The sequence below is a fragment of the Lutjanus erythropterus genome, chromosome 3 (genome assembly GCF_056507025.1).
Source record: "Lutjanus erythropterus isolate fLutEry1 chromosome 3, fLutEry1.hap2, whole genome shotgun sequence".
Lineage (NCBI taxonomy): Eukaryota > Metazoa > Chordata > Actinopteri > Lutjaniformes > Lutjanidae > Lutjanus > Lutjanus erythropterus.
This window is the reverse complement of record NC_139319.1, coordinates 21,200,911-21,221,784: the sequence shown is the minus strand read 5'-3', so window position 1 is coordinate 21,221,784 and position 20,874 is coordinate 21,200,911. Positions and strand designations below refer to the sequence as shown.

The 20,874-nt window shown below is 39.0% G+C and overlaps 2 protein-coding genes across 5 annotated transcripts in view; one reads left to right on the top strand and one right to left on the bottom strand.

Moving 5' to 3' along the window:
- Window positions 1-1,236: 1,236 nt before the first annotated feature.
- On the bottom strand, window positions 1,237-15,981 carry haspin (histone H3 associated protein kinase). Its single transcript, XM_084715371.1, has 16 exons — window positions 15,750-15,981; window positions 14,742-14,885; window positions 14,297-14,449; window positions 13,407-13,547; window positions 10,891-12,889; window positions 9,804-9,942; window positions 9,499-9,650; window positions 9,192-9,380; window positions 7,548-7,633; window positions 7,301-7,363; window positions 7,112-7,203; window positions 6,816-6,895; window positions 5,188-5,276; window positions 4,248-4,390; window positions 4,045-4,147; window positions 1,237-1,836 (listed from the first exon to the last, which is right to left on the bottom strand). Exons 1-16 carry the CDS (start codon window positions 15,908-15,910, stop codon window positions 1,635-1,637), a joined length of 3,936 nt encoding a protein of 1,311 aa, XP_084571497.1. The 5' UTR covers window positions 15,911-15,981; the 3' UTR covers window positions 1,237-1,634.
- A 3,861-nt stretch (window positions 15,982-19,842) lies between these two features.
- apbb2b (amyloid beta (A4) precursor protein-binding, family B, member 2b) overlaps window positions 19,843-20,874 on the top strand; it is a 59,298-nt gene continuing 58,266 nt past the window's right edge. For all 4 annotated transcript variants that reach the window (XM_084715370.1, XM_084715369.1, XM_084715368.1 and 1 more), the window contains exon 1: window positions 19,843-20,059. The gene's annotated coding sequence lies outside the window, so the exon portion shown is untranslated. The remainder of the gene's footprint in view (window positions 20,060-20,874) is intronic.

Below are 20,874 nucleotides of genomic sequence, written 5' to 3'. Positions count from 1 at the left end.
TCATGAATTTATGTTTATACATATTTTGAGAAAAACCTCCATAACAAAGAGAACCTCTCGCCCACTGCTGGGAAATTTTTAGACAACAAATTTTCTAACTGATTAACATGAGATGATCTTGACTCCATAAAAAAAACTTTTCTGCAATCCCTTTTAATACATCTCTTCACATATTGTGGTTGGTGTCCGATTAGGGTGGGTTTTCTTTAAATCTAGTCTGTTACATGAAAAGACAAAGACCAGCACCTCATAATCAAGAAGCTGGAACCAGAACATTTGGCATTTTTGATTGATAATTAATCAATAATCAAGTTTTCTGTCAATCAACTTATCAACAAATCAACTTACCGCATCAGCACCAATCTGGACTGCAAAAATCGTGATCACAATACCACTTTCAGATGTTGTTAAAAATCAGATCAAAATTTATTAAGAACATTTTTTTCTGCATAATTTTAGGATACATGAACATAAATGGACTTTATCAGTTATAAATATATTCAGCCAGTGCAACAACGGACATAAATAAGCTTCATTAAGTAACAAATAATTAAGACTCAAGAATATCATTTTCAAGGAGTCACTTTAATAACCTTTGTGACATGTTATGTATACACTGTACATCGTCTCTGTGGCTGTTACAAGGGGATCAATAAATTGACCACTGGGTACAAAGCTTGCTCGACTCTTGGAGCTTGGGGTAAAAAGGGACGGGACTTACGAAGGGTCAATGTCATGGACTGGCTGCTGATCAGTAACCTAAGCATGCTCAACAGCAGTCAGCGGAAAACCGACCAGAGTCCAGCTTTAGAAGCTGGCCTCAAGCCAGGGCTGAACAATTGAATGAAAAGCTATCAAAATCGCAATATGGCCCAGGAAGAATGGAAAAATGTGTCAAAATACCATTTTAAATGATTCATTTTCGTGATGCAGATGATACTTCTCTCTAATATCACAGCTTATATCTCAATTGCAAAATCTGTCAAAATAATCGTGATTGGATGTTTTTCAAAATCATTCAGCCCTACTTCAGTCATGTCTTGACAAAGCTTGGAAGCCTTGTGTTCAGTCTCCGACACCAGGAAACTCCCTGTGATCTTCTATCCTAAGGCCATGGCAAAGTCCCGTATGACCGTGGTTTCCTCAGGCTGAATTCCACACAACTCAGAGAGCTAAAGTAGGTTCTCCTGACCTGCTGGGGGCTCACATGCTTCATTTTCTCCTTCAGTGTTGAATTTGTTCGAAGTCACACATACACAAAAACAGAAACAAACTAACCCATCGGGGCAGAAGTTAACCAGCAACTCCCCCGTTCTGCGAGGTAAAATGACTGATTTCGTCAAAGGAGTCTGGTTGCCTTTATGAAAGTGCGATAACGGCTTCAGTTCCTGTAGGACAGGGATGTCTGAAAAGATGTGTCTGTAGGGGTCCTTTTCATAACATTGCCTAACATAAGGAATAACAATCTGAGCCTGACCCCTTGAAAATAGGGGGATAAAAAGAAAACAATGGAGCCCAGCTTTAGAAATACTGAAATTACCTTTAAAAACCTTGATTAAAAATCCAGTCCATCTTCATAAAACACTGTCTGTGTGTGAGCATCCTAACACTTCGATGTGTTCAATGTTCACATGCTACTGAAACATGGGGCAGTTTTTTAGCACCTCGGTGGCTGAGCTGTATTGAAGGACGTTGTCATAGAAACAAGTGAGTTCCTTTCGCATGTCCTTGGCAGCCCTCCCCCCTGTGCCACGGTACTTCATGGAAAGCAGCTTGGAGCACAGGTAGTGGAGCCACAGCACGTTGGTATGGGGGTGGTAGTTAGTCCAGTTGTTTCTGAGACAGACACAAGGAGCAGTGCATCATTTATAAATCAGTGACATAATAAACGCTAAAATGTTAGAATAAGAATGTTAAAAAGACTGATAATGTCTGTTCAACAATAGTTCAATACATGAAAAAAATCAACAATACCTTCATGTATGTCCAATAAATATGAAGCAACAGCCAGGAGAAGTTTAGTTAGCTTTAGAGGTCCTTGTGGATGGACCTAAAGCTAAGTAATTGCCATTGGATATCATCTTTGTTGTTAATTTGCATATCCGCAAATGTTTTAACAAATGTTTAATGCTATTTAATGTTTTAACAAATGTTTAATGCTATTTAATGTTTTAACAAATGCGTTAACACTTAGGTTTTTGAACTTTGACTGCTAGTAGACAGATTTTTTTTTACCTTTAAAACAGAGCCAGGCTAGCTGTTTCCCCTGTTTCCAGTCTTTATGCTAAGCTAAGCTAACCTGCTGCTCGCTGAAGCTTCATGTTTAACAGACAGATATGAGAGTAGTGTTGATTCTCTCTTTTAACTCTCAGCAAGAATGAAAACACACGTACTTCCCAAAATGTCAAACCATACCTGTAGGTCAAATCACATTAAACAATCAAAAGAAATATCAGTGTCACATTGGCAAATTGCATTTTCTGGATGTCTTGTACAAAATGTACATCCCATAATATAAACCACAGATGTATGGAGAGATCCATCTTATTAAGGGATAGTTCTGATTATTTGAAGTGGGGTTGTGTGAGGTTTTTATTGACAGTGTATTACCTACAGCAGACGGTGGCTGACACCCCCCCAGAAGCAGCAGGGTCAGTAACAAAAAGTATTTTAGCCACTTACTAAGCACAGCTCATCTTGTACGCTATATTAATAATATTTTCACCATTTTACCTTGTCATCAGATCACCTTTTCTTACAGTAAACTGACATTATATAGGCCAAATATCACACTTTCCAAGTCAACCGAAGTCCATTGGCAATATCAGTAATTTTCCCTCACAAAACTCTGTTGCTGCCTTGATACGTTATTGCGTTATTGGCAGTAGTAGATGAGACACTCATATTCTTTTGTCATTCATTCATTGTCCATAATGCTTATCCATGAAGGGTCGTGGGGGGCTGGAGCCTATCCCAGCTGACATTGGGTGAGAGGCGGGGCACAACCTGGACAAGTCGCCAGTTCATCGCAGGGCTGACACATAGAGACAGACAACCATTCACTCTCACCAATGAAACTATTATGTTAAATGTCTTTGGGCTGTGGGAGGAAGCCCGAGTGCCTGGAGAGAACCACGCAGACAGCAGGAGAACATACAGACTCCACACAGAAAGGGCCTACCCCAGCCACAAACTTCCCCTACGCCCTGGTCGGCTGCAGGATTCAAACTCAGGGCCTTCTTGCTGCGAGGCGACAGTGCTAGCCACTATGCCACCATGCAACCCATATTCTGCGAGGTAAAATTTGTGTTTTTGGCACTGGAGTCTGGTAGCTTTCGAGGCAGAGATATTTGGCTTATATAATGATGGAAGTTTCCCATTGGAAAAGGCTGGCTGAAAGCAAAGTTAAGCAGAGGAAATAAATTGATAAAAATAATAATAAAATAGTAAGAGAGGAGCAGAAGGGCAAAAGCTTGCTTTATCTGGATTTTCAGTATGAATAAAGACCTTATGACTTTTGGGTTTTTAAGCAGAAGGTGACAGACAAATTACCACAGGGATAAACTGGCTTGACTGCCAAGCGTTTATAGCGACATCACTTTTTGATCATTCGATGCCAGCTCTCCCTGTCATTGTGAAGCAGATTCATGACATGTTGGATTGTAGCTGGGTTTAGACCACCGTAAAACAGGTTAGTGATGCATTGCAGCGTACAATGATAATAATAAAATCCATGTCAAAAAATCTGATCTATTCCTTTAAGGGTGTATAATAAGAACAGCTTTGCTGTTTGAAAGTTCTAACTAATCAGCTGACTTGTATTTTTAGACTACATATTGATTCATCAAAGCCAAAGTCAAATCAATAAGAAGTCCAATGTCAGCTCTGTTATCCAATACACTCTTCATTATGTGTGTATAATAGGATGTAGCTCTTTTTATGTGTATTGCTGCTCCATGTGACGCCTGTACAGCAGACAGAACCTAGAGTTACATGACACACTGGGTGTTTCTGAATTTGGCACTGACACATAAATGCACTGACCCATTCTCCTGTCTCATCAGTCTGTAGATATCAAACTGGTAATCCCCCTGGCCCATGAACAGCTCCTCGTCCTTCGAGATATCACAGGACACTGTGAGTTCATCTGCAGGGAACGAAACATATGCTTTATTCATTACTGCTCATGATTTTAACACCACTAAATATTTTGTGGGGAGGCAAAAAAAAAAAAAAAGATATCTAACCGATTTCTAGTCTGGAGAGAGAGTAGTCAATGATGCGGACCAGCACCCCTTTAGTTTCCAGAGAGTGGACTGCTCCGTTCAGGAGGAAGGTCCCCTTCTTTTCATTGGTTGTTTTGACCAGCACATTGCCCCAGTGGAGGTCCCTGCAGTAAACAGCACAGGGGGGATAAAGTTGCTGTTACAAGACACCAAGAAGTCATCTGTCACATTGTGACACCACATACACATTGAACTGTGTAACTGAGTCAGCTCACACCACAAGTTTGATACTGATGCCACATTTCACAGCTGAGGTAGCAGTCATAGTTGATCAGGCATCAAATGTAATGTGTACGACTAAAGAACAGTTTCAAAGTGAATGCTCCTAACATCATATTTGGTTGTATATTATTGTGAGATAAATTTTATTCAAAATACTATTCTGGAAGCTGTTTGTATGTGGATTTATTCAATAATAATACAAAGGTGTGATAACATGATGTCACACTGTAGTTTATACATGAACAATTTTATATTCATCAGCTCCAGGGATCCACTAAAACACTAAAACAACAGAACTATATCCCATTCATTTCTATATAGGTAGGTTTTAATATTTTAACTAAAAATAATTAAAACTACTATATATACTTAATAACAAAGTGGTTAAGAATAGTAAATAAATACAAGGCTTTAAATGGACCATATGATCAGCACCAACTCCAGCTATTGTTGTCAGCCCCAAAATTCTGTTCGGAGCACACTTAAAAACAAGACATCTGAAGACGTCATCTTAGACACTGGGAGATTCTGATGGGACATTTTAGACACTGTCTATTAATGGCGTCATGTCCTGCTTGGTCTGCCTATGTCCTAATGCATGCAGACAATGACACTTGCCATGATTTGTGTGTGTGTGTGTGTGTGTGTGTGTGTGTGTGTGTGTGTGTGTATACTCTACCTGTGTTCGAAGTGTAGCTCCTGCTCAGCAACAGCCAAGGCAGCAGTAATCTGATGAAGGACGCTCTTAGCAACCATTAAAGATGCCAGCTTGACGACACAATAAAGGCTTGAATTAAAAACTGCATTTTTACTCTCATGTCACAATAAAACAGTCAATTTACAGGCAAATCATTGGAACATACATTTTTCCAATTAAAAGGATCAATGTGTACAATTTAGGGATCTACTGAACAGAACATAGCAAGAATGGAGTATAATATTTGTATCCATGTTCCCATTAGGGATGTGGTTTTTGTTTTTAAAAAAAGTCATTGTGATTATTTTGACTGAAATTACAATTCTGATATGTGATACGATTAGGGTTAGGGTTAGGGTTAGTATTGCAATCATGTTCACTGAAAAACAAATATACTGAAATCATGATGATGTGATATTTACTGAGGCCTGTACCAAACAAACATGTATTCTTTCATCTGGAGAACAAGATTTTTAGGCTGTGTCATCTATGCAGCACTACGGTAACTCACTGTAATGCTGTTTTCTCATACATTTTTCCTTTTTCAAAAAAAAAAAAAAAATTTTGGTTCTGCAAGTTGGATATTACACTTTGCCATAGTGCATTTTTTTTTTATTGCAGCAGCAATTAATTGTGCAGCCCTAGTTTCCATTAGTGTGTAATCATCTGAATATAAGAGTCGCTGTGTTTTTGTTATCATAGAATAAATCATTTTATATCTACAGAGGGAGGAGGTCCAGAGAGGGCCTTCAGTGTTCTCAAGTTTCGTGACCACCTACTGTCTGGGACGCCCCTGTAGCTCAGTTGCTAGTGTGTGTGTCCCATGTGCTGAGGCTATCAGTCCTCTGCTGTAGCTGCTAGCTCCCACTTTCGGCCCGTTTGGTGCATATCATCCCCTCTCTCTCTCTCTCTACCCCCTTTGTGATCACATCTTCTCCATATTAAGTAAAGGCAAAAACACCCATAAATAATCCCAAAGAAAAAGTTTCACAACCACCATGGTTTGTCCTACATGCTTGGAAGGAGAGGAGAGCAATTTGGTTGCAAGCTGCAACCTCATTGCTAGTTGCCACAAGTCCTCCACACTGGTCCTTTAATACACTGCATTTACACTTATAGTATGTTAAAATGCTTGGCTTCTTCTACAGTCTCTTTCAGGATTATATCAAGCATACAAATTTAAGGTCTAACTGATACTAAGTTGTAATGACTCAATTCAAGGGATTACTATTTATATTCATGCTTTATCTTCATTAATGTTTGAGCACATTTTTACTGCTAGTATGCAAATGTAATGAGAAAGCTCATGTAATGCGAGTAGGGTGTAATGCTTTTGTTCCAAGTATTTGCAGCTGGCAAGAATTTAAACTGTAAAGTCATAAAACTTAAGGAGCAGATGCACTTGACTGCGGTTTAATAGAAAGAATTTTGGACCACAGAAAAGAAAACTGCACTCAGCTGAAACTCAAATCTGAGAGTGCTCGCTTCAGCTTATAGAGGAGGATGCTTCTGAGGAGTCACTGACATGATTGATGAATGCTCAACATTACTGTACGTTTCTGTGTGGCACAGAGGGGAGGTATTGAGCTGCTGTGACTCTGAGTGCTTACCGTTCCATTGCTGTTCTCCAGGTCGATGCCTCCAAACTCAAACTCCAGGATTATGAATATCTGATCCTTTTCAAAGAAGTCTAAGCAAAGAGAGAAAAATACAGACCTAATGGAATGGACACACACATTGTCTGGTCCTAGATAAATAGATTTTTGTCCCCTTTTAAAAGGCAGACCATCGACACAGAGGAAAAAACACACTGCAGCCTGAACAACATGTTGTGCTGCAATTCTCTGCATTTGGGATTTTTAATATGAAAGTTTAACAAATGTGAACAGGCTGTTCTCTCACTGACCTGGTCGGTCATTCTCAGAGCCTTTCTGCTGGTCAAAGACGTCCCAGGCGTTCAGGAAATCTGGAGGGTAGCAGCCTTGAACGCAGTGGAGGCTGCGCAGAGGGAACAAGTCAAGTCACATTAACACTAAAACCAACTAACAGACACTAAGAGACAAAAAGACAGAGTGCACTGAGAGTGATTCCTTACTCGTTGAGTCCAATAAATCCATGAGTCTTGTTCTGCTGCTTGTCTTTCAGGCTGCTCAGCTCCCTGACAGAAAAATACATACAGAATGCTGTTCAGGTAATCATGAAGTGTTACTACATTTAAAAAGTTAGACCTCATGATCCTTATGTCACAACTTCTTTAATGCAGATATGCTGAAGGAAGGCTTTGTTACTGTATCCCAGAAAAGTGAACAGTGTGATTTGTTTTGTCAGTTTGTGCTACTTACTTTGAGATAATAATTTCATGGAGAATCTCTCCGAAGGTTTTCTGATCCTCACCATTCACAACCTCACTGCCCTCTACTGGAATAATCTGTCAAGACAAGATCCACTGCTTTACTACAAAATTTACTCACATACTCACATTCTGCATTGAACATTTGTGGCAAACTTTTATTTATGAGGAACCATGTGGTTTCTTGGCATTTGACATGCCTATTTTCAAATTCTACATAACAAGGAGATTCCCTTGTAAACAGGAAAATGTCTTAAAATATTTTATCTCAAGACATATGAGCTTTTAACTTTTTCCCGCAGCCTTTTTCAGCAAATTATACATGCTTTGTCATCACACGACATTAACTACAAACTACTTGTTGTTGCAGGGTACCTCCAGGGTTCTCAAAGATAACTTTAATGCCTTTTGAGACATTTTAATACTACTTAGAATGAAATATAACGTCAACTTCATGGTCATATAGACAAAAATATTAAAGAAAAACAGGAAAAACAGTGTGGTTTTTAAGTCATAGAAAACAATAATTAACAATAATTAACAAGTACTTAAATTTAGTAAAACGCTTTATTATAATACTCACACTCCTATTGCCTGGAATAGAATTTTTTTAATTTTGCTGCCACTTAAAAACAGCACTTACAGGTTTATTTTGCAACTAAATTGTTTTTTTTTTTTTAAAACATATAATTTTCAAACAGAATACTTTCAGAACAGGATTTGATTTGAATATTTAAAATATAACTAAATGTTTCTAGAGCAGTAATAATAATTTACCATAGAAAAGTCTCTACATAAAGTCAATAATATCTTGCTGCAAACAAATCTAAAATGTCAAGAGAATAAATCATATTTCTGACATCAAAAATAAAGAATAAAGAACACCGATATGTGGCAAACTGAGCTAAAGAGTTATGTTTGTAACAATTTGCTATTAGCTGAACTAGTGCACTGTGCTGTGATGATGTGATGTAACACATTTTGACTTTCAAAGTTTTATGCCATTTACTTACAGCCACTTACTTGCAATAGCATAGTTCTCATCAACTCAAGTAGCCTAATCTTAGAGTTATTTCCACTTTACTGTTTCTCCAGTGAGCTGTGTCTGCTTTGCTGTTTGCTGACCTCGGTCTGTGAATGTGTTTGTGTTTTTTTGTGTATGTGTCGCTGACACAGAGAGCAGGAGTGAGCCTGCAGCATGATAATAACGGCACCAAAACATTATTTATGACATTTCAGTTTATATAATCCTATAAAAGGATAAGAAAAAATGAAGACCTTTCTAAACAAATTTAATACTTTTATAGCCTTATTTTGAAATGTTAAAATTCAATACTTTGTAAACACTTTTTAGACTATGCACTCTGTATAGTGCAACTGAAATCCCATACTTATGTCATGTGATGACACCAGAGCATGGGTCATTCACTGAAATAAGGTCATGGATATCATTAAAAACTGTATTAAAAGTAAGGAAATTAACCTCGAGTTTAGAAAACTCTGTCACAAACATTTTTTTCCAACAGGGAAGTCAACCCACTTAAAATTATGTCAACAGTACACCTTGGATGCAACATGGTTTATGTCAGACTCTCAGATCTTAGGTGATACAGTTCAAAACACAGACACTACTTACTTTGAGTGCAACAGTGTCTCCTGAGGCATTGATGGTGGAGAAGACCTCGCCAAAGGTCCCCTCCCCAATCTTCACACACCGTTTCATGCGCTGAGGGAGGATACACTCCTCCCAAGCCAGAGGGCGCTGCTGGCCACACTCAGCAAACACCTTCTCTGCATCTGACAGATCTGCATCCTCATACTCCACCTGTCACAAAAGATGGGAGGGAGGACGGGACACAATGGTAATCTCTGACTTGATGGGAGCTTGTCATAAGGCATTTGGCAGTATGTGCGCTCTTGTGACCCTGATTGATTTACTGTACCAGAGAATCATGACTCAGAAGTTGCGACCGGAGGTGTTTGGGGAGCGGAGTCCGACAGGGTGTGGTGAAGAGATCCTGGCTGAAATCTGCTAGCTCTGCTTTTACAGGAGAGCTCGATGCCGACAAACAAGATCTCCTTGGAGTAAGTAGCACTGAAGACGGGTTGAGCGAGAAGAGAAAATTAAAAATGAAAGGATGGATAGAGATCAGAGATCATGATTTTTAGATTAAATGTAAAAAATACCTTGAATAACTGAGGGACAATTTTCAACTTAGTGTTGTTTGCGTGTGTATATTACCCATGCCCTTGCGATGAACAGAGAGGGCAGCTTTGAGTCGGCCCCAGGTGTTTGTGTTGGGTGTGAAGTCAGCCAACAGAGACGAGAGGTTGAGCCGGCTCACTCTCACCGGGGTGGAGAAATTTGTGGTGGTTCCCAAAAGCTCCTACACACAGGATGGACAACACAGTTTGTCAATGATTCCACAAGTTAGATGGATTGTAGCAGAAGCAACAACAGTTCACACTCAAAATCAGTTTGTGTTTGGTTATCACAGGAGAGTGCGACTTTAAATGCATGAATGGACATTACAATGTGAATTTACAAAATGGAGAAGATAACAGCATGTTAACCACAAACTGGATTAACTATGTAATGCCGCAGCAGGCCAGACTTTCAATTCCCCTTATGTTTGATTATGTATGTATGTATACATACAATATTTGAAATTCACTTCATGTACAAGTGTTTGCCTAATTAAAAAATAAACTTTTCACAAAACAGTTATGCAGAATACAGTGTTATACATTGGCCCATTCCCTCTACGCTTTTCTGATACTGTGAACAGCATTTTCACAGCAATTTATTAAAAGAAAATCTTTGACTTTTGAAAAAGTCAAACAATCATATTGATTGCCGATTTAAATTTCCAAAGTGATAAACGACAATGACGGGTTTGTTTCATTTAAAATATTAAGTGATTCTTGGCTTACATGAGTGATTGTTTAGATTAAACACAAGATTACGTTGAACATCAAGTTTTAAGACTTTGTATGAAGCCTGAGAGTGTTAGGGAAACTTCAGGCAAACAAAAACCCAGGAGGACAAACGGGAAATCTGTTTTCTTTTTTTGTCGTTTGGGTGAACAAATTTGAATACTGCATCACAGAGTATCACATAAAACACTGATATGTAAAACTGCTGATGTTCCTTGACAGAATTGGTGTAGTAGAATAGCAGTATAGAAATTAAAATGTATTCTTGCATCATAAAGATCAAAGAAAGCATCAGGAATAAAGATGAGACAATGGCTAACCAATAATCAAAACTGTCAGTAGACAGTCAGTTCATGTTTCATCTTCATGCACTGTGCTTGTGTGCATGTTATTCTCACCCCTGGCTGTCTGTGATGTGTGGAGAGGAGCTCACTGACGCTGCAGTCCATGGCCTTGTTGCCACCAGTCCTGCTCCTGAACACGTGTGTGTCTTTGTTTTTCCAGCGACTCACACTCAGACCGCTCACACATGCCTTCCTGGTTGTCCCAGGTCGGTCCGTAGACGTGCTCCTCCTTTTCTTTTCTTTAGGAGCCAGAGAGGTCTTCTTTCTTTTGTTCTTTACAACTTCTTCTTTGTCTGAAACAACCTTGTCTTCAGAACTAGCTGAGCTCCTCTTTTTCATATTGACTTTGACAGCAGAAGTGTCTTCACTGCAGTGATTAATGTCACTCTCAGACTGGTGGTGAGTGTTTGTCTGGTCGTCACTGGCTGAATCCGACACATCTGTGGGTGACTTAAGTTTTCTGCCTCTGAGCTGCAGGTTTTCTTTCAGTTGAGATAAAGTTAGTCTCTTTATCTCAACACTGAGTTTGTCAGTTAGACATTTCTCCCTAAGCACCTCTGTGAGCACGGCTGCCTTTTCTTCTGTTTCTGGGTCATTAGAGCGTGCCTGGGTGGCTGGACTGCTGTTGTTTACTGACTGTCTAACAAACGGCATCATTCTCTCAGTGCTTCCCCCTGAAGGCGTGAGATCATCTGGGTCTTCAATGTTAAGCATACTGTCATTCTCAGACCTATCTGGATTACCGTCACAGGCGAAACCTGCTTCTTTCTGCTGCAATAATGCTGGTGACAGAGACATTTTTTTGAGCTGAACAGTGCATTTCCTTGTCAAGCTTTTTACTGTTGCAGCCTCCTCTTCAGTAAATAGTGCTTTCATGTGGCTGTTGGTTAGTAATTGTGAGCCCATCATAAACTCACTGCTGCTGTCTGTGTGGGTAGATCCAACATACACCACTGAGGCTGACTGATCCATGGGTTCAGCTGATTGCTTGTAGTCAACTGATGGTGGACTGTTAGTGCTTTGACTGTCAGTCAATGAAGCAGCACCTTCAGGGAACTCAGAACTGTTTACTGACTGTAAATAACTACTGGTTATATTGTGGGTCACAGGTAAATGAAGATTAAATGATGGTTCTGAAGACTGTGAAAGGCCAAGAATCTGAGAACTGTCTACAGACAGTGGATGTTCGTTTGTTGGCTGGCTGTGGACTGAGCTTGAATGTCCCAAACAGGACGAGTAGGTTGTTTCACTGCATATCTGAGTCACAGTGAGGTTGTGCAATCTTTCCAGCTGCACAATGCAGCACACGGTCAGACATTTCTCCTTTAAAGCCTCTATGAGCCACTCTAACCCGCCTGCTGCTGACACAAAACGACTGCTGCTTTCACTGTAATCTGTAGAGAGCAGATTTAGACTTGGTAATTCCCCGACAGTGTTGGCTTTTTGGTCGTCCCTGTGGCTTCTGGCTTCCTCGCCACTGCTACTTGGCTTGTTAGTGCTCGTGGCCTCCATAAATAAATTGCCAGAGGGTTCTTGCTCACTAAGGCTTGAATGTGGCTTCTCCTCTGAACGTGGTGGGGAGACGCACTGCCCCGGTGAATCCAGGTCCTCTTGGAATGTGCTCAAGACACCAATTCTGCTTGTTGACATGGACGGTGTGTTGGAAGAGTGATCATTGACAGATAAGTTCTTAAGGTGTGGCCGTTTTCTGAAGGGGTCTGCTGAAGGTGTAGAGCAAAAGATGGGTTTCCTGGGGCAGGGTCCGAGGCTGTGATCTGCCGACTCATTGAGGGATATCTCTTGGAAGGGGTTGGGGGCAAAGGTGGCGGTCCCTGCAGCATTCAGTGAGTTCTCCGCACTTGACAACATGAATGCTGAGGGGATCCTCTTCCTCCGAGTGGGCTGAAGAATCCTACTGGAGTCAAATGCTCTTGAGGTAAAGTCATCAGAAGAGTTGAGTATACTGAGTAGTGCTTCCGAGGGTTTGGGTTTGGGTTTGGCAACAGCACGTCTGCGGCGGGTTACAAAGCGGCCCGCAGAGGGAAGATGAACACTGAGGAAAAGAAGAAGAGGAAAATGGTTAAACTACGGAGGACTTTTAGCAGGCAATCGGAGTGAAAACAGCTCTGTTTTTAAAAACACTGCTGGAGGCTGTGGTGGTCACATTAGATTGACGCATTTAAAGCCTTAACAGATGCCAAAACAATGCTTACAATACTAACAGACAGAGTTTGACATCTATGGAAAGTTATTTTGATGGCCACTATTTTACCTTTAACAACAAGGTGTAAATACTGTTCATGTTACAAAGTAATCCATCAAGAATTGTCTGCTTGCATGTATTTAATTGGCTAGTGAGCACCTTGCAGCAAAAGTTGAGCCAAGTTAAACTTTTCTGCCAGACAGCCCTGTGTTTTCATCCCCTGCTGTGCTGCTGGACTGGATCCTTTCAAATGAATGAGAGGGCAGCATTTTTTCAAACCAAAGTTGGTCTGACCACAGTGCTGGGTAGCATAAACTCCTCAGCTAATTAATGAAGGGATCAAGCGTCTCGCTGGCTGAGGACTTACTTAGAGTCTGTCTTCATGTGAACTAAGTTTTTGTGCCATTTTGCAGTGGCCGTCAAGTCTTCCCCACTCTCACTGGTCCTTGGAACCTGCTGACCCTTCTGCCTCATCAAGACTCCTGATGCAGACACAAGCCGGCTTTTCCTGTTGATGCACAAAGATCATTTCAGAAATTCATTAACAGACACAAAAATTACTTCTGCAAATGAGTGATTCCATGCAAGCACAAAGTCCAAGAAAGACCCAGAAAAGTATATATTTCATGACAGATAGTGAACAAGATAAACCACTGGTGATGGGTAACAATTCAATATAGTAATTTCTCAATTTTCTGTGAAATTGCATCAAGAAATATGATCACATTCACACATATTGTTGTCTAAATTAATAATTAAAACAGCATGTTTTACAGGCTATGTACTGCCACCAACAATTTCTACAAATCAAACACTTAAAGGGTTGTGGTCTGCAAATTCTACAGGGAGAGGAGGATTCTGTACAAAGACAGTAGAAGAAGAGCTGTCTTAGAGGCTCAGCTCTGGGAACAGAGTTAACATCTAAGCCATGCAAAGTGTAAAACTACTTGTCAATGGATATAAAAGTGACCTGCCAGAAAACCACAGATGGGTATTTGTCATCATTTCTGACATTTGATAACCATTTTTTTTTTTAAAAAGCAGCCCATGATGGGAGATCTAAAAATGCATTCACAATAAATGGTGGGTACAGGAACTGATGAACAGTTGGATCTGTGCCACTGTTATTTCCAGCAATGTAAAATGTCCACACTGTTATAGTAACATATGGAAAATAAAACAACAAAGCGCTGTACATGCTGACGTTGGTTTGCATTTCCATAATGTACTGCACTTGTGCTTCTTGGGTGCACAGACCTGGTGGTCCTGCTCTGCTGAGTCGGCTGAAGATGTGGAGAAGAGGGCCTGCTGATGTTCTCCTCGTCACTGCTGGTCTCTGTCAGATATAACTTTGCTGTTCTCCTGGCAGGACAGACTGCTCTACCTCTGGAACCACCAGTCTTCTTCTCTCTAATAATAATAAAGATTAAAACCAACTGATGAGCAAAGAAAGATATGGAGCTTAATCAAGCAGGTCAAGGAAAAAATACTTTAAGACATGAAATGATGTAAAGAACCTTAGGGATATTTTGTCTACCTTGGGATGGATAGCTTAGTAATCTTTTTGGTATAATGAAAGACAATTAGTGGTGCATAATTTAAGTATTTGCTGTAAGTATCTGTTCTGTTAAGAATAGAATATTACTTCATTTATTACAAAATATATATTTCAAAATTGCCTGCCACATGTTTGTGCACGGACCTGGTTTTCTTTGTCGGCTGAGTAGGCTGAGGACAGGGAGGGGAGGGGATATTCTCCTCATCAAAGCTCTTCTCAATCAGACACTGCATGGCTTTTTTCTTCGCAGGACGCGCCGTTTGATGACTAGCAACAGACTTCCTCTGTCTGAGACATAAAAAAAAAGGATGAACATGTTAGAAACAGGAGGGAAAGGATAATGACCATGAGAGCAAGTAGGTTGGACTGGTTGTGTCTGGTATTTACGTAGCTCAATTATTTTTAACCCATCAAGATTACACATACTATGCTTCAGTCTTTTTCAGACATCATTAAACTTTTGGCACTGTGGCAATATACCAACCAAGCCTTTGTTTACTTGAAGAAGACATGATATTAACTGAGCTGGACAAGTTTCAAACATTTGCTAATTCCAGCTTCTTAAATGTGTAATTTTCTGGTTTTCTTTGACATTTATGATAGTAAATGAAGACTCTTTGGGTTTTGGACTATTGGTTAGATAAAAGAAGCAATTCCCATTTTATAGACTGAACGATTAACCGTGAAAATAATAATTAGTTGCAGCCCCAATACACAACATTTCTGTACTTGTATTGTGCATGGCTTATCAGCTGATGTACATTATGTGCTTCTTCAGGTGTTATAACTGTAATACGAGAAAAAAATCTGATGATAATAGTTAGAGCTTCAATAATTAAGCAGGTTGATTAATCCATTTACTTGATGTCCTTAAAAATCACTAAAGGAATATCTAGTTCAAACCTTCCTGGATGGAAATGTCCATACAATAACCTGACATATTTTACCAGCCTTTGGTCAAAGAAAACTTTCAATAATAAACTCTGACCTACTATATGAGAACATAATTCGTCATGCACAGTTGAAACCTAAACTCTAAAGATTCGTGGGAAAAAAACATATGCAATATAACAGAAGAAGACAGTGGGAAATCAATAATCAGACAGCGCATTAATAGGGAAGTGTTCTTCTTGTCTGTCGACTTGAACATACCTCATCCTGAGAGGTTTTGATGGTTCAAAGACGGAGGTGTCACCGTCTGTGGACAGGGTGCTGTCGAAGGCCTGCTTGCGGTCAGTAGGTGAGATCCAGGCGGACAGCTTTCGGCTCTGCTTACCGTACGTCTTCATAAACAGCGGCTTTAATGGCTTCATGTTTGAAATTACAACCAAAACCGCGCTAATGAACTTAACCGAGCTACATGAACGGACAGAGGGGTCCTCCAACACATTTACGGTCACTCACACAGATGAGACCAACGTTAACATCCGTCAGTCAGCTTTGCCGAGATTTTAACTGTTAACAAAACCATATATAAATAATTAAATATTAACCGCGATCGACGAAACTCATTGAAACTCCTTATAAACAGCTGTTTTAACCCGTTTCCATGATCGACAACGTATTCTATTTTCTTTTTTACATCTCATTATTGAGCCGCTAGACCCGCTTCTTGTTCAAACTGCTGCACGTCGATGATTGGTCAACAGCCGTTGCTGACGTCAGCACAGCGCCCCCTGGCGGACTGGAGGAGCAACTAACCACATCGAGGAGTGTATGGAGTTGTAATATTCAGTCTTACACAATATCTTTATGGAGATTAAAACGTTGGGATAATTAACACAATTAATAATAATTACATATCTGTAACATACAAACCATCTATCACATGTCTCTGTATTGTTTTTAACAATTTAAATAGTGATGAAATACCTTTTTATATTGCGCTGTTACCTACCTACCTGCCTACCTGCCTACCTGCCTGCCTCATATAATATAATATATAAAGGCACTTGCCTTTATTTATTATATAGATACAGAGGATGCTTCATTATTCTTCCTGTTTAATGTGTATCGCTGTATTCATCATTTTATTATAGTGAAAAAGTGTAAATAATAAATAAATAAATAAATAAAGTGTCTTATGTCTTAATTATTCATGTTGAAAGTTTCTTCCCAAATGCCATCACTCTGATGAACAGTTAAATCAGTCATATAGTGTAAGAAAGCAATTCCTGTGCAACAACTGAGCATCTGTATACACGCATGTACTGTACATTTACTTATATGAAAAGTATTTAGTTTAGATTTAATATAGATAGACAGTGCAAATTAATAAATACACATTCTAAAATACAATTAAAAATGCCAGAATTGGCCAAAGGGCTATTTTTTTTATCTGTAGTCCTTGGCCAATTGTGTTAAAGGTTTCGAGTTAAGTTATTAATTAACATTAATCATTTGACATTTATTCCAGCATTGTTGTATTACTGTATTCTTATTTACAATTTACAGAAGCAAACAGTAGAGAGTGAGAGTACAGAGTACACCTACATGTATAATGTCTTTATTTTGACCTGTCTTTGTTCAGCACTGTTCTCCTTGTTTTTGGCTGTGTCTTGTCTTTAAATTCCTTGTCTCCTTGTCCTTGTCCACATACTTGGTGATTGAGCTGATTCTGATGCTATGGTGTATACCACTAGAACAACTGCAACACCCAAAAAGTTAGACAGTTTTTCTTAAATTTTAAATCTTTTTTTTTTTTTTTTATAAACTGCACAAAAAAGAAATTGTGATCATTTTTACCCATTTCAGCCATATTATGCTCACAGAATTTTCCAGTGTTATATTGTTACTTGTTACACATATGGAAATGCATCTTGGTTGCTTAGCAACTGCTATTGTCCCTGTCAATAAAACCTCACAAGTGATCTTAATTTCCAATTTCCCAATTAAAATACAAATAATTAATTAGAATGAAACTGAATGAAAATAAGGGATGAAAAAAATACATTTTGTCTCAGCACCTGTAACTCAGTGAATCTTAGTGTTAAAGCTCTCAAATTCTGAAACAAAGTACCTTTATTTATTACAAACAACTATGTTTAGAACTTTTTCTCAGCTTTATTTATGTACTTGTTTCCAACCTTTTCCTACAGGCTATGGTTATTTTTTGTGATGGTTCTATGTGGCAATTTGTTACTAGTGATGTTAAATTAACAAATTTATAATCATATAAATAAAAAGTTCTACTGTGAATATATGTAATCATTACAGTTTACTCTATGTGATGGCATGCATACTGGTACATACATATATAAACACATTTTTATGAAACTTACATTTTAGTGTTAATTTATTTAAAAAAAAATAGAAACTGACAGAATAAATGCATTAATCTTTTAGCCTGGTCATGAGAGATGATAAAGTTTGGAAGTCAAAGGTCAGAATGGCTGCTTATCTTATCTCATAGTCATGAACCTTTAGTGTTAAATGTGTCTTGTTTAATGGTTTTGGATATCACTCTACAGCAGGGACTAAAACTGACTCAAAGGGGAACCCATTTACATGGGGAATAGTGCAATAAAACAATCACCTAACTTACAGTATAACCATAAGATGCAACAACCCATGCAGTAAACAGGTGTAACCACCAGGTGTCATCATTTCATTAGATTGCAATGCCCTATTCTGGATGAGTAGGCCAATATACAAACAGTACACACATATTTGTGATACACATATGTATGACATTTACTTCAGTATTGTGTATGGTGACAAGACATAAATTTAAATAATATTTCCTGGAAATAACTCCATGTTGATGACACTGGAAAACTGTGATCTCCTTATTCTAATCAGTGGGCAACTATTTGCCTCAGAAATGAAACAATGAAACTTCATTAAAAATATTTGCCCCATGAGGCTATAATATTTTTTAGCCTAGGTCTGTATCACACTTAAAACATAAATCATATAGTACTCCTAAGAAAAATGTTATTGGTTTTATAGGTAACCCTATCATTGTCATAAACTGAAGTGAATGACAAATGGAAATTTCGATTTGAAAAGTTAGAAGGTCATCTAAGTCACCAAAATTCATGCTAAGGACCACAGATATCTGCAATATTTAATGCAATATTTAATAGATATCAAGATATCTCACTCACTGTGTTTACAAAGACAGTAATCTGTGATGTGTCTTTTATGGACATGGTGGTTGCATGTGTCTTCTCAATGTCCCACGTTTCATATAAACTTCTTTGCCTCCAGTCCAAACTGGACTCTACCCCTTTAGACTTCAAACATTTAAATAGCAATTTTTTTGTGGTTTTGCACTGGTAGACATTAACTATAAATCATGTACACAATATTACCCATTAATTTTCAAAGCACAGGCATGGCTTACAATTTATTTAATTGGTTTCTTACCTTCCAGGCACCAATTACCTCCCATTCATTTCTGTATGCTACAAAAATCACCTGAAACCTGTTAAAAGATAATCAAATTACCTGCCTCATATGCAACTCCAGAATGCCCAATAATAAAATACTATACACCATTTAAGTGCTCTGGGACTGTGACCTGATTAGATTTGATACAGCCCTGTTTTCAGTAAAGAGATGGCAGGACAAATGCATTTTTTCTTAATATTTACTATAAGTGAATGAATTACACAGTGTGAACAAGGCCTATTTAGGCTTGAAAACTGTCAGGTTGAACTTAGGTCAAAATTATAAAGTTTAGAAAGTTTAAGTTGATTCCAGGTGCCTCCTCATGCACGCAAAATACTGATAACCTTCAGGCCCTGCACGTTGTTTTCTCCTTTTTGTTATATCTTTGCTGAGCTTACATAGATGTTGCTGATCATGCTGAATGAAATTTCCCCAAACCCTACATGTTCATTTCAGACTAAATGCTCTTCTAGTTGTTTCTTATCTGTGAATTTCAACTTCTGCAACACTGAACACTACCAAATGCTGCCATGTGGTGGCTTGTATTGTTCAGTTTGCAGCTATCAGTGGACTGTGGAGAATTATTATTATTATTATTATTTATTATTATTATTATTATTATTATTATTATTATTATTATTATTATTATTATTATTAGCAATGTAGTGAGGCAAGTCCAATTGGATCATAGCAATCATTACAAACTGATCATAATATTTATCTATAGGTTGATATTTTTTGTTTGATGGCAGCTCACAAACATTATCCACAACAGGGTAAAGAATTGTTTAAATATATAAGAACATATGTATGTGTAAATTAGAAATTAGCTCCACTGTAGGGCATAGTCATGACATTAGCCAGTAAGGGGAGTGTTAAAAAAAAAAAAAAAAAAAATCACGGCGGAGCGTTTGCTTCCGGAGCAGCGTCCCCCGGTTCCCCCTGCCGGAGAACAGCGGCATCTGGGAGGGAGGGAGGAGAAAAGAAACAAGGCGAGAGAAAACGGAGGGGAGGAGAAAAAAGACAGGAGCGCAGCGAAGAGGACGTGAACACACAGGAGAGAGGAGGTGAGTGATGTGCCGTGCTAAGAATTTACCGCTCTAATACAGTGACTTTTGGGCGTTACGGTTGTCCTCAGCTTTGATTTGAGCGCAGACGTGAATAACTTTCCATATTCTTCTGGGCGACGTATTGCTTTGGCATCCGAGGGCCCCGCTGTGTTGCAAACAAGTCGGGAAGGAAGGTGGGGGAGAGGAGACTGGGAGGCTGCGGCGGCAGATGGGGGCATTCGCAGGACCCAGCGTGTGTTCCTGTGACTTTATTGTGGCGGTGATGGCCGTTGAATGTTGTGACAGGGAATGAAAAGGGCTGTTTTTTGAAAACAACCGTTAACGCAACGCTGTCGCGAGCCGCAGCCGTTGACCACCGTCTTTGCTTTAAGGTTAGCAACAACTCGACTGCTGCTGTGTTAGCGGTTTAAAGGTGGGGGGGAACGCTTGAATGTGGAGAGAGAGCTGTAAAGAAACATTTCTGAACCGTCACGACTCTTCAGACCTGTGCCCTCTTCATGTAGAGAGCCTCTTATCAGGTAAGTGGTTGGTAAACTGACCACCAGTCCACCCTTACTGAGAAGTTAACAAACAACTAAAAGCGTTTATTCAGCCGCAAACACCTAGGTTAGCTAGCTAAACATCTTCGTATGACTAGACTAGTTTAGCTAATAATTACTGTGCCTTAAGTTGTTAGTTGGGTAGCTAGTTAAACTGAGACCAACCTTGCACTTAATCTCCACCAGTCAGTTGAAGTTTTAGTTCCAAAAGTAGTTTTTCTGTTTGAACTGCACAATTAGTCAATTAGTCTAATCGATTGTCAACTAGAGTAG